Source organism: Lynx rufus, unplaced genomic scaffold (assembly GCF_022079265.1).
Source record: "Lynx rufus isolate CCGP_SWC_20201006 ecotype Redwood Valley unplaced genomic scaffold, mLynRuf1.p SCAF_8, whole genome shotgun sequence".
Classification (NCBI taxonomy): domain Eukaryota; kingdom Metazoa; phylum Chordata; class Mammalia; order Carnivora; family Felidae; genus Lynx; species Lynx rufus.
This window is the reverse complement of record NW_025814896.1, coordinates 4,906,157-4,917,466: the sequence shown is the minus strand read 5'-3', so window position 1 is coordinate 4,917,466 and position 11,310 is coordinate 4,906,157. Positions and strand designations below refer to the sequence as shown.

General features: G+C 48.7%; 1 protein-coding gene across 2 annotated transcripts in view; it reads left to right on the top strand.

Moving 5' to 3' along the window:
• Positions 1-4,266: 4,266 nt before the first annotated feature.
• The window catches only part of VAPB (VAMP associated protein B and C), a 54,410-nt gene continuing 47,366 nt past the window's right edge, over positions 4,267-11,310 (top strand). Inside the window, exon 1 of one of the 2 annotated variants that reach the window (XM_047067919.1) lies at positions 4,267-4,544. In XM_047067919.1, the coding sequence (XP_046923875.1) occupies positions 4,487-4,544 (58 nt within the window). In that variant the 5' untranslated portion in view covers positions 4,267-4,486. The remainder of the gene's footprint in view (positions 4,545-11,310) is intronic. The other variant, XM_047067918.1, reaches the window with a different exon arrangement.

Below are 11,310 nucleotides of genomic sequence, written 5' to 3'. Positions count from 1 at the left end.
CGAACTCACACACTGGGAGATCATGACCTGAGCTGAAGTCTGACGCTCAAGCGACTGAACCACCCAGGCGTCCCTGTTTCAGGAGTTTTTCATTTCAGGGTTTATTTACTTATTTACTTTTTGAGTCTGTAAGTCCTGCTTTGTTTTTTTTACATATCTAAGTGGTCACTTGGCAGGTTTCTAACGTCGGGTTTAGCCTGCACCCCTACTCAGGGAAGGGTGCCATATTGGTTTTAGGGTTAGTCTTCACGGTGGTCACTGCAGGCACTCAGCGGTGGCGGTGGCCAGGTCAGCTTGATGAGGGATGTTCATGTTCTTGGGTCCACACACAGCTCCCTCATCTGCACCACGACCACTTTGTAAATAAACCCAATGGCACAGCTGGGAAAAGAGACTGTCATCCGCAAAATGTGTCACCTTGTCCACTTGATGATTGGAGAGTCACCGCTTCGGTGGATGCCCTCGGGTGGGCACTCGCATGGGACGCCAGTATCTTCTCACTGTTCCCATCCCGAGAACCGTCCACATCCCTGCTTTCCACACCTGCTTCTCATCGTATCCAGCTCCGCCGTGCGTGTCCCCGGCCCCGGTTGCCGCTCAGTGTACGTTTGTGCTCTCCGGTCATCTCTCAGCCAAAGTAGACATCCAAAGGTACTGCTTGAGATTTTGGCAAATCTGTGAATGCCATTTCGGTTGTAATTCTGCAACCTGCCTAATTAACTTTTGGGTATGATTTTCAACAAGGTAAAACACCTGTTGCTACTAGAAAGAAATAGGGGCGCCTGGGTGGCGCAGTCGGTTAAGCGTCCGACTTCAGCTCAGGTCACGATCTCACGGTCCGTGAGTTCGAGCCCCGCATCGGGCTCTGGGCTGACGGCTCAGAGCCTGGAGCCCGCTTCCGATTCTGGGTCTCCCTCTCTCGCTGCCCCTCCCCCGTTCATGCTCTGTCTCTCTCTGTCTCAAAAATAAATAAACATTAAAAAAAAATTAAAAAAAAAAATAGAAATAGATGATCATTGTAGGGCTCCGCAGAATCTCCCCGGCTTTCTGACTGTGACTGAAGCTAAGAGTTGAAAGAACTTATCACTTCCTTTCTGGAATAGCTCCAGCGAACCTGGGTGCAGCTGGCCCCACCCCGCAGTCCAGCCGCCACTCAGCTCTCCAAGGCCCTTCTTTGGGCGCCGTGTGGCAATCAAATGCAGCTGATAACGTAATTAGCAAGGATATCAGCAATGATGCACCATGTATGTTACTTGTAGATTCCTTGTAACACGCGCTGCATGCTAACCTAGCTCTCTGGAGAAACAACAACAACAACTCTGATGTGTAGTTCTTCCGGATTTCTGCGGTGCAGACACTCCCACCATGACTGATTTTAAGCAATTTATGGGATGGCACTGAACGGAGTTGAGAAGTGACGTGCACCATTGGCTCTTACAAGCTGATATGAGCTCACTCCAGCCGGGCCCTGCTTGTCTCCCACATCCCACTGGCCCTGCCGTCTGGCAGGATGACGTGACCACATCAGACGCAGAATACCTTCTTTGAGGCTCCGTGTCCTGGGGACCACTCTTGGTACCACGTAGTGTCAGTGAAGGTCCAGCCAGGAAAGCAGAAATTCCAACGGTTATCTTGACAAAGGCAATTTAGTGTCAGGGAATGGTTAATCAGGTAACGGAAAATGTAAAAGCCAGGAGACACTGAGGATCACGAGGCTAGGAAAGTGAGTGGGGGGGGGTACTGTTTAGTGGGTGTGCAATTCCAGTTTTGCAAGAGGAAGAATTCTGGAGATGAATGGTGGTGTGGCCTCACAACAATGTGAACGTATTCCATATCACCGAACGGCACGCTTAAAACAGTCAAGCTAGTAAATTCTATGTTATGTGTATCTTACAACAATGAAATGAATTTCTAATGTTGTCTGAGAATTTTCTAGAATCAGATGAAAGATACCAAACAGCAAATTCAGAAAACCCTGCAAATTCAAGCAGGATACATGCTATAAGGACTGAACATCCATATCCTCCCCCGGTTCATAAGTTGAAACCTAATCCCCCAGGTGATGGTGTTAGGGGGTGGGGCCGGTGGGAGAAGCTGAAGTCGTGAGGGTGAAGCCCTGGTCAATAGGATTAGCATTTTTTCTAGAAGGAGCCCCAGAGAGCAGGAGAAATGTTGGGCTGTGAACCAGGAAGAGGGCTCTCACCAGACAGGGAGTGGCTGCGCTTTGATCTTGGACTTCCCAGTCTCCAGAACTGTGAGAAGTCAATGTTATTTAAGGCATCCAGTCCATGCCATTTTGTTATAGCAGTCTGAATGGGCTAAGACAATAAATAAAAAGCTGTATCATGGTAAAACAGCAGAACCCCAGAATAGGTGGAAAAACAGATCACCTTTGAGGGGACGATGGGGTTGTCATCGGGGATCTCAACAGTAACAGTGGTAGCCAGAAACCCGTGAATTACCTTCTGGGGTGTTGAGAGAGACCTGTCGCTCATAAGCCTGCCAAAGTATGTTTCAAGAACAAGGGCAAAGTAAAGTCATTTTCAGATTAACAAAAACGGAGACAGTGTGCCTCAACAAACTCTCGGTGAAACAGAATTTAAAGAATGTACTTCAGTCACAAGGAAGTGAAAGTGATCCTAGTTGTTAAGTTCCGAGATGCAAGAAGAAAAGATGAGCAGATTATTTTGAAAGAGAGAGAGAGAATACAAGCAGGGGAGGGCCAGAGAGAGAGGGAGAGAGAGAGAGAATCCCATGCAGGCTCTGTGCTGAGACCATGGAGCCCGATGCAAGGCTCGAACTCAGGAAGTGTGAGATCATGACCTGAGCCGAAACCAAGAGTTGGATGCTTAACCGATGGAGCCACCCAGATGCCCCTAAAACAATTTAGTAATGACTCATGGCATGAAAAGGAAAAAGTAAACCTGAAATACACCGTAATGAAGGCGTATAATTTGGGGGATGGGTGGTTAGAGTTAATGCGTCCCAAAGTCCTCAGATTTCAAGGGAGCATGGTAAAGGCATTTTAAAAATTGGACTTTCATAAATACCCATGTCACAATTTCTAGGGTAATCAAGAAAACAGCAGAAATAGTGTGTAAGAGGAAGAAAAAGAGAAAGAGGAAAAAAAAAAAAACAGCCCTAAAGAAGAAGGGAGAGGAAAAAGAAAAAAACAGGCATGTTTTTAGAAAGACATTTCAGAAATAGAAAGCACAAAATAAGACAGTAGAAATGAATCCCGATATATATTAGTAAATATAATAAGTGTAAATGGACCAAATGCTCTAGTTAAAAGACAAAGATTATCTTTTTAAAAACTTTTTTTTACAAAAAATTTTCAAGTGCATAGAAAAATGGAAGGCATACTACAAAGAATACCACAGTAAAGCCAACTTTAACTATTTGCTGTTTGTTTCCTCTACATGTGTATATATATAGGAGACTAGTAAGAACACATATTTTATGTAGTGAACATTACATAAGGACATAATATTTAAATGGGCATAATGTAGTGTCCACTTTGGAGGCTGAGCAGATCCGGGTTCCCAGCAATCTTTAATAGCATAGTTTATTTGCGTGGTTATCTTTCCAAAGGCTGTCCTTCCAACAGACTCTAGTTGGAGGGTAGGGACCAGGTCAATTTCTCCGATCATTGTATTTGTAAATATTGGTTGCGTCTATTAAGAAAGGATGCAGCACAGTGCTTGTAACATGGTAAACATTTAATGGAGAGTAGTTTTCATCACATTCGATGCTGCTGTTATTGAAGGCGCTCAGCAGAGTGGCACAAAAGAAGCAAGCAATGGTGGTAGCTCACTGTATATTTATTGCCTGCCATATGTCGCAGCGCCTAGAACACACCATTCACTTATAAACATGTTTATAATAAGAATAAATAGTACTTTCGTTATTATTCAAAGTCTCTACCAGTGCCTGGCACTACATAAGCAAGGGAAAAGTGGAAGTTTCTTCTTATGGAGTAAAGCACTTCACACAATGGCTGGCTCCCACGGGTCCCGAATAAACAACCTCCGGGATGACTGTTCTCAGGGCTGAGTGTCCCGGCCCGGCCCCGCCTCCAGACCTGCACGAGGCCCCGCCCCCTGGCTCCCGGTGGCCCCGCCCCGCGGCCAACGCCGCGCCTGCGCACAACCCCGGGAGGGGCTCCGCGCGCGCAGCTTCCCGCCGCCCGAGCGCGCGCAGGGCCGAACCGGCCAGCCCGCTGCGTGCCTGCGTGCGTGCGTCGCTGCGTGCGTGCGTGCGTGCCGTGCGCTCGCCGGGCACCGCGGCCTCGCCCTCGCCCTCCGCCCCTGCGCCTGCACCGCGTAGGCCGCCCCCCCCCCCGCGCGCACCCCGTAGACGACCCCCGCCCGCATCCCGGCCGGCCCCCCCTTTCCAAATTTAAAGGGGGCGCAGCATTAACGCCTCCCGCCTCGGGTGACCTCTTAGGGGTCTCCCCGCCAGAGGTGCCCCGCCGCTGAGGAACATGGCGAAGGTGGAGCAGGTCCTGAGCCTCGAGCCGCAGCACGAGCTCAAATTCCGAGGTAAGCCGGAGGCCCGCCATGTTCGGCCGCGGGCCCGGCCCCGCCGCCCCGCGCCCCCGCCCGCAGGCCCCGGCGGCGCGGCGGTGACGTGGGTCCTCGCGCGGCCCGCGGTCCCCGCCCCGCCCGACGGCGCGTCCGCCCCGCGCACCGAGCCCGTCGGGCAGCCGGGGCCTCCCGGTGCACGCCGTCCGGTCAGGGGCTCTTCCGGCCGAGGGTCAGCAGTTTCCCCCCCACCCCCCCCCCCCCCCGCGGGGCCGACCTGTCCGGGGTTCGCCCACCTGTCGCCGCCCCCGAGAGGCCCCGCGCCGACGCCCCCCTTCCCCCGCCCCGCGGCGGACACCTGCAGCCGTGCCCCGTCACACCCCTGCTCCGCGTCTGCACGGCGCTCACACCATCTCCAAGGGCAGTTTTACGCACTTGTGTGCTGCGCTCCCACGCTAGAAGGGAAACTCCATGAGGACAGGACTTGGCCGTTTCTCTGCTGCGTGCCCGGCGCTTGTCGGGAGCCCGGGGGACGTCTGCTGCGCCAATGAATGAAAAGGCCCTCGGCGGTTCTGATGGGACGTGGCCCAGCTTGCCTGCCTCTGCCTTCCTCGTGCCCTGGGCTCACGTCCGTGCAGCGGGGGGCGGGGGGGGTGGGGGGAGCAGGGGCGAGCCGGAGGAAGCCTAGTGCGCCACGTGTGCCTGTGGCCAACCAGGGCCCTTTGGATCGCCAGGTTTCACGCCGCCCGTGTGTTTTCTCCACTGAAGTGTAAGCGTCGCGGGGCAGAGGGGGCCGCGTCAGGCTTGCCCGTTCCTACTTTTCAGATGTGTTGAGTAAACCGTGTGCTCGCTCCATGCTGAGCCCTGGAGAGACCAGGAATGGACCGCAGACAGGTCCCCAGCTGTCATAGTGCTTACCTTCTCGCGAGGGGAGACGAAGCCGCAAGCAGAAACTCTTTTCAGGTAGTGCTGAGGTCTGGGAAGGAGATCCAGCGGGTGATACGGTGCGAGGACACGTTGTGCGGGGTGGCGAGGGCGCGGTCGGAGCTCAGGCGGTGTTCGTGGAGCGAATGCTGACCGGAGGCACCCTGCTTCCTGTGTGTTGGCAGGAGGTGGTTTAGGGTCACTCTGACTTACCCAGAGTTACCCTGTTGGCATGTGACACATGTGAACTCAGACTTCAGAGCTTAGACTCCTTTCTTGATTGATTGATTGATTGATTTAGAGGGAGAGCACGCAGGGGAGGGGCAAAGAGAGAGAGCGAGCATTCCAAGCAGGCTTCGCACTGCCAGCGCAGAGCCCGACGTGGGGCTCGAACCCACAAACCATGAGATGACCTGAGTGGAAATCAAGAGTTGGACCCTTACCCAGCTGAGCCACCCCGGTGCCCCCCAGAGCTCACAGTCCTTCACGATTATGCTGTCTGACCCCTGGGAAATACTCCAGAACTGTGGCTGTCACTTTGCCTCCCAAAATAACAATCGGGAACGATTCTAAATGTGTAAAGAACCAAAGAGTTTCCGGTTGAAATGAACATCAAACAAAGACAAGCCCCACGAACCTAACGTGGATTGTCATTCGGTGACAGTGCTTCGGCTTGCGTGATGTTCTCACGGCCTCATTCTAGAGCAGCCAGGCTGGGAAGGGAACCCGAGTAGCTACAGTGAATGTGGAGGGCGATGGTTTCCACTTGAATTGTCTGAGGTTCTGCACCCCAGAAGCAGGGGCTGGCTACTCCTGAGTATTGGCACTTTCGTTCATTTTGTTCACACACGTTTACTGAGTGCCTGTTCCACGTGTCAGAAACCAGGGGAGGTGAGTCCCCGTCTCCCTCAACCCCTCACTCCAGGACTTAAGTGAAGGGAAGGGGGCAGATGACAGAATCAGCCAGGACAGTGCCACGATCTAAGGTGATCGTAGAGCTCCGAGAGCACCAGGGAGGTCCGCTCCTGAAAAAGATGTCATTTGAGCTGAGTTTAAAGGTCAGCTGGAAGCAAACTAGAAGAAGAAGTGGGTGGGGAGTACGTCAGGCAGAGGGAATGCCATGTCTGGAGGCAGGAAGGCCGAGTGAGCCCCTTTGGGGTGCCACTGGTAGTTCTGAGTGACAGCAGCAAGCAGCATTCGCTGGGGTTGCGAGGCAAGGTAGGGCGTGAGGCTAGCTAGGAGACAGGAGTAAGGCTCGAGGCCTGTGCGCAGACACAGCCAGGATCCAAATCCAAATTGTGTTGCTTCTCCTTAGGTAGTCCCTTGATTGGTTCCCACCCCCCGAACCTGCCCCCAGTACATAACACTCCTCCAATGTTGTGTTACGGAAAGAGGCACTGATTTGAGAAAATTGAAGTTTTTGTTCTGGTTCTTTCAGTTCGAGATGTTTGATATTGGGCTGGCAACTTCACTGCACGAAGTCTGGGGTGAACTCAGTCCATGGGATGGAACTCACGTCTACCTAGCCTCCCGTAGAAAGTTTTGTTGTTGCTTTGCAGTGATGTCATGGCTGTTCAGCAGCTTTGTAAATGCACAGTATTTTACAGAGCTTGGTGGTTGTAGTTAGACAACTGGTTTCCTCATTTCAACTTCTTTACCTGCGAGGTGTAGCTAGAGAAACAATGACCCTTCTGGCCCTAGGTTGGCCAGAGTCATGATGGCCAAAGTCACTGGATATTTGTGCTAGGAGAGTGGTCCAAGAAAAGTCAGGGTGTCAGATTGTTGAAAAAGCTGTTGGCTCATGACTTCAGTAAAGGCATCTGCAGTCATCTGTAGATACTGCTTTATGAGATGGGTTTATTTGCTTTAAGCTGAGGGCTAAGACAATTTAGAATAGAGACTCTGTCCTCTGGCTTGCTGTATACAGTTCATTCATTTCAGGATGAGAATTGCCACTTTTAACAGATGTCTTCCAAGTTACTTAGGGTGATGACTCTGACTTCAGGTGGTTTACTTCGAAGAATCAAACCTGCAAGCTCACTTAATAAGGCATTAATTAAAATGCCTAAAATAACACAAATTATCATCCAAAGGAAAACAGTTAATTATCTTTTATTTATTTTTATTTTTTTAAAGTTTATTTTGAGAGCGACAAGGAGAGAGACCAGGCATGGGAGAGCAGGGGAGGGGCAGAGAGAGAGGGAGAGAGAGGGAGAGAGAGGATCCCAGGCTGTCAGCACAGAGCCCAATGTGGGGTTCACGCCCATGAACTGTGAGATCATGACCTAGGCAGAAACCAAGAGTTGGACGCTTAACTGACTGAGCCATCCAGGTGCCCTAAAAGTTAATTATCTTTTAAAGGAATAAAAGAATCATCTTTTATTTATTTTTTAAAAATATCTATTTACTTAATTATCTTAGAGAGAGAGAGAGAGAGAGAGAGAGAACATGTGCACACATGTGCACGAGTGGGGAGGAGCAGAGAGAGAGAGAGAGAATCCCAAGCAGGCTCCGTACTGTCAGCACAGAGCCCAGTGTGGGGCTCGAACCCACAAACCATGAGATCATGACCTGAGCCGAAATTGGGAGTCTGACACCTAACCAACTGAGCCACCCAGGTGCCCCAAGAGTCATCTTTTTTTTTTCTTTTTTAAAATTTTTCATGTTTAGTTTTGAGAGAGAGCGTGCAAGCGGAGGAGGGGCAGAGAGAGAGAGAGGGAGACACAGAATCCAAAGCAGGCTCCAGGCTCTGAGCTGTCAACGTAGAGTCTGATGCGGGGCTGGAACTCATGAGCCGTGAGATTATGACCTGAGCCGAAGTTGGAGGCTTTAAGCGACTGAGCCCCCCACCCGGAACCATCTTTCAGATTCAGCCTTAGGTGATACGGGATTATATATGTTTGAATCTTTTTCATTTTGGACATTTTTTTTCTTTCTTTTTCTTTCTTTTCTTTCTTTTTTTTTTCTTGAGTTTATTTTGAGAGAGAGAGAGAGAGTGGGTGTGGGTGTGTGTGTGTGTGTGTGTGTGTGTAGGGGAGGGGCAGAGAGGGAGAATCCCAAGCAGGCTCCAAGTTGCCAGTGCAGAGCCTGATGTGGGCCTTGAACTCAAGAACTGTGAGATGATGACCTGAGCTAAAACCAAGAGTTGGACGCTTAACCGACTGAGCCATCCAGGAGCCCCACATCTCGGACATCTGTGTGATTATGTTGACGTTAAGGATGTTACGGAGGAAAAGAACATAGACTTATGTGACTTGTTGTTCAGACTTCCAGAAAGTGCCGGGCTGCCGGTGTTAAGTATTAGAAGGAGAAGGACTGCAGGCTTCCTGGAAGAAGCGCGGCACCGTGACATCTGCCGTGTTGAAATAGTAGAGGCTCATTTGGACTGGAGGACCTTTCTGGAAGAGTTAGGGTCTTTGGAAACCTGTGAAGTGTGTGCTTTGCCTTGTGGCTCTTTCTGTTTATCTCATTTCTTTCAAGGCCTAACTACTTTCCTTTGTGGCTCCCAACTCTGAGGTCCCACTTGTTGCCCAGCTCAGAGGCAGCTTTCTGAACAAGTCACTTTCAGGGCGTTTTGGTCTCTTATTTTCTTTCTGTTCTCTATCCCCTTCTATCAGATTCCGTCTGCGGGAAATAGTATGTCTTGTGTTTTTTTGGTCATTGTCCAGGACTCTTAATCCTTCTTCACATCCTAGCCCGTGACACAGTCACATGAGAGTGGTCTGTTAACCGTCCTCATGGGTGATTAGTTAAGGTTTAAGCCCGCTGTGGATCTTTGCTTTAGTCTGAGACTAAACCACTGGCCTTCAAGAAGTCTCGCGGTTGGTCAGTAGGGTTGGCGCCGGTAGACTGGTGTGGTTAATTACCACCTTGGGGAGAAAATAGGAACCTGGGCACTGTGGATGGAAGATAGGTTCGCGACCCTGTCTTTTGTGTGAAGAAAGCATGCTTGGAATCACTAGTCCATCCCCTTAAGTTAATGTGTCATTTAGTATTGTTTAGGAAGCCAAAAAATATAAAACCTTGTAGATATAGTCAGTTCAATGCAGTAATTATCTTTCAGATGCTAAGTACAACATTAGTTCTTTTGCTTTAGTATAGCACTGATTTCCTTAACATTTCTTGGTCATGTAGAACAGACTGTGTTTTACAGCACAACAAAATGTCAGCAGTGTGCTTAAGATTCTTTATGGTCGTGGTTTCAATCCATCCTGAATAGATTATCTTCATTTATTTAATTATTAACCAGCTTGCTCATCAAAAGCAAGTGGCATTAAACTTACTAAGCTTTAATCAAACTTCAATCTTCTTAGATTGTACTATTTACTTCTGACTTTATGTTCCTGGGGGAAAATGTGAGCCAGAAGTTAACTTTCTTTTATTCGCTTACTTACCATCTTCGTGGTTAACTCCTTAAGTGGAAAAAATGGGTAGACTTGGCCATGTCCTCGTATCTGGAAAATGGTGATAGTTCCTAGATGTGTGTGGTTGTAACTTGCATCATAGTTCTCTTCATAATTACCTGGTAGCTTTGCATCTGTGTGTGGATTTATTAAAATAATTAGTCTGAGCTGATGCTTATTAAAGACATGAAATCTTAAACATTATTGTCACTGTCTGTTATTTATTACAGTGGGATAGCATCTTTTTTTCTAATGCTGAGGACAAAATACTGAGAACTTTGACCCTGCGATATGACCACTGCATAGTTGAAAATGAGGGGAAGAGTCAAGGGAGTAAACTATGTTGGTTACTCCTGGTAACTCCATGCAAACCATAATAAACTGCATATAACTCCTTGGATACTCCGTGTAACTCCATGTAAACTATGTTGGTACTCCCCTGAGGCTCGGTTTTTAAAATCTGAAACTTGAATTTTTACATAAGGAATCATCTCCAAAGATCGCCTCATCCACTCCCCATCTGTATTTGAAAAATTTGCCATCTGAAGGCTGACCATGATTTGGAACAAATGAGCGCAGCTTTCAGCAAGGTGACAAGAAAGAGTGCTGAGTTCCATTAGTCAAGACAAGGTTGCCATAGAGTGTCTTTAATAAAATAAAATAAAAGCCTTCCGCGCAGTAATTTTGCAGCAGGGATTGTGTTAAAAACAAAGTTACATTATGCTTTCTAGGCTCGCTTCTTCGTTTTCTATCCTTTTAGGCCCCTTTCAGGCTGTCGTCATCATAGCGTATCTGCGCTTGCTTTGGCCCTTGCTCAGTGGCTGTGTGCCTTCTTTGAAGTTTCTACCTGACGGACCTGGGCTGCTGGCTTTACAAAAACAAGAGTCGTTTAGAGAAGCTTTGTTTATGGAAACAAAGTTACCGGACTTGACAGACATTTTAAGATTTTTTTTTTTTTTTTAAATCAGCGCGGCAGAAAAGTATCTGTAGAATATCTATTTTTCAGAATGTTAAATGTGTTAACAGAAGCTGTTGATGTTTAGATACAACTTAAAGTGCTTTAGCCTTTCTTGCCTTGCATGGGAAAAAAAATCATTGAGAAAATGGCATGGTTCCATGGGAAGCACTCCTGAAGTGCTTTCTTTTAATAACGTTTTAGACAGGACGTAAAGCTGTAGCAACACCACCTTAGAGTTTTCCTTTATCCTTTCAGAGGGTTATCATCAGCCTTTGACTAGTAGGTTAGTTTTTCTTTTCATCAGTGTCAGATAACGTCTTCAGTCAGACTTTGTGGTTTATGGGTGTGTGTCCACGTCCGCGTGGGCAGCCAGTGTTGCTAGTGGGTACACATTGTTACAGATAACCTGTGATAATGTTTGAGTTTGTATACAGTTGGCAGCTCAGAAGGCTCCTGCAGCGTCGGCCTATCTGGGAAGGGTGGTTAGGGAAATGCGTAT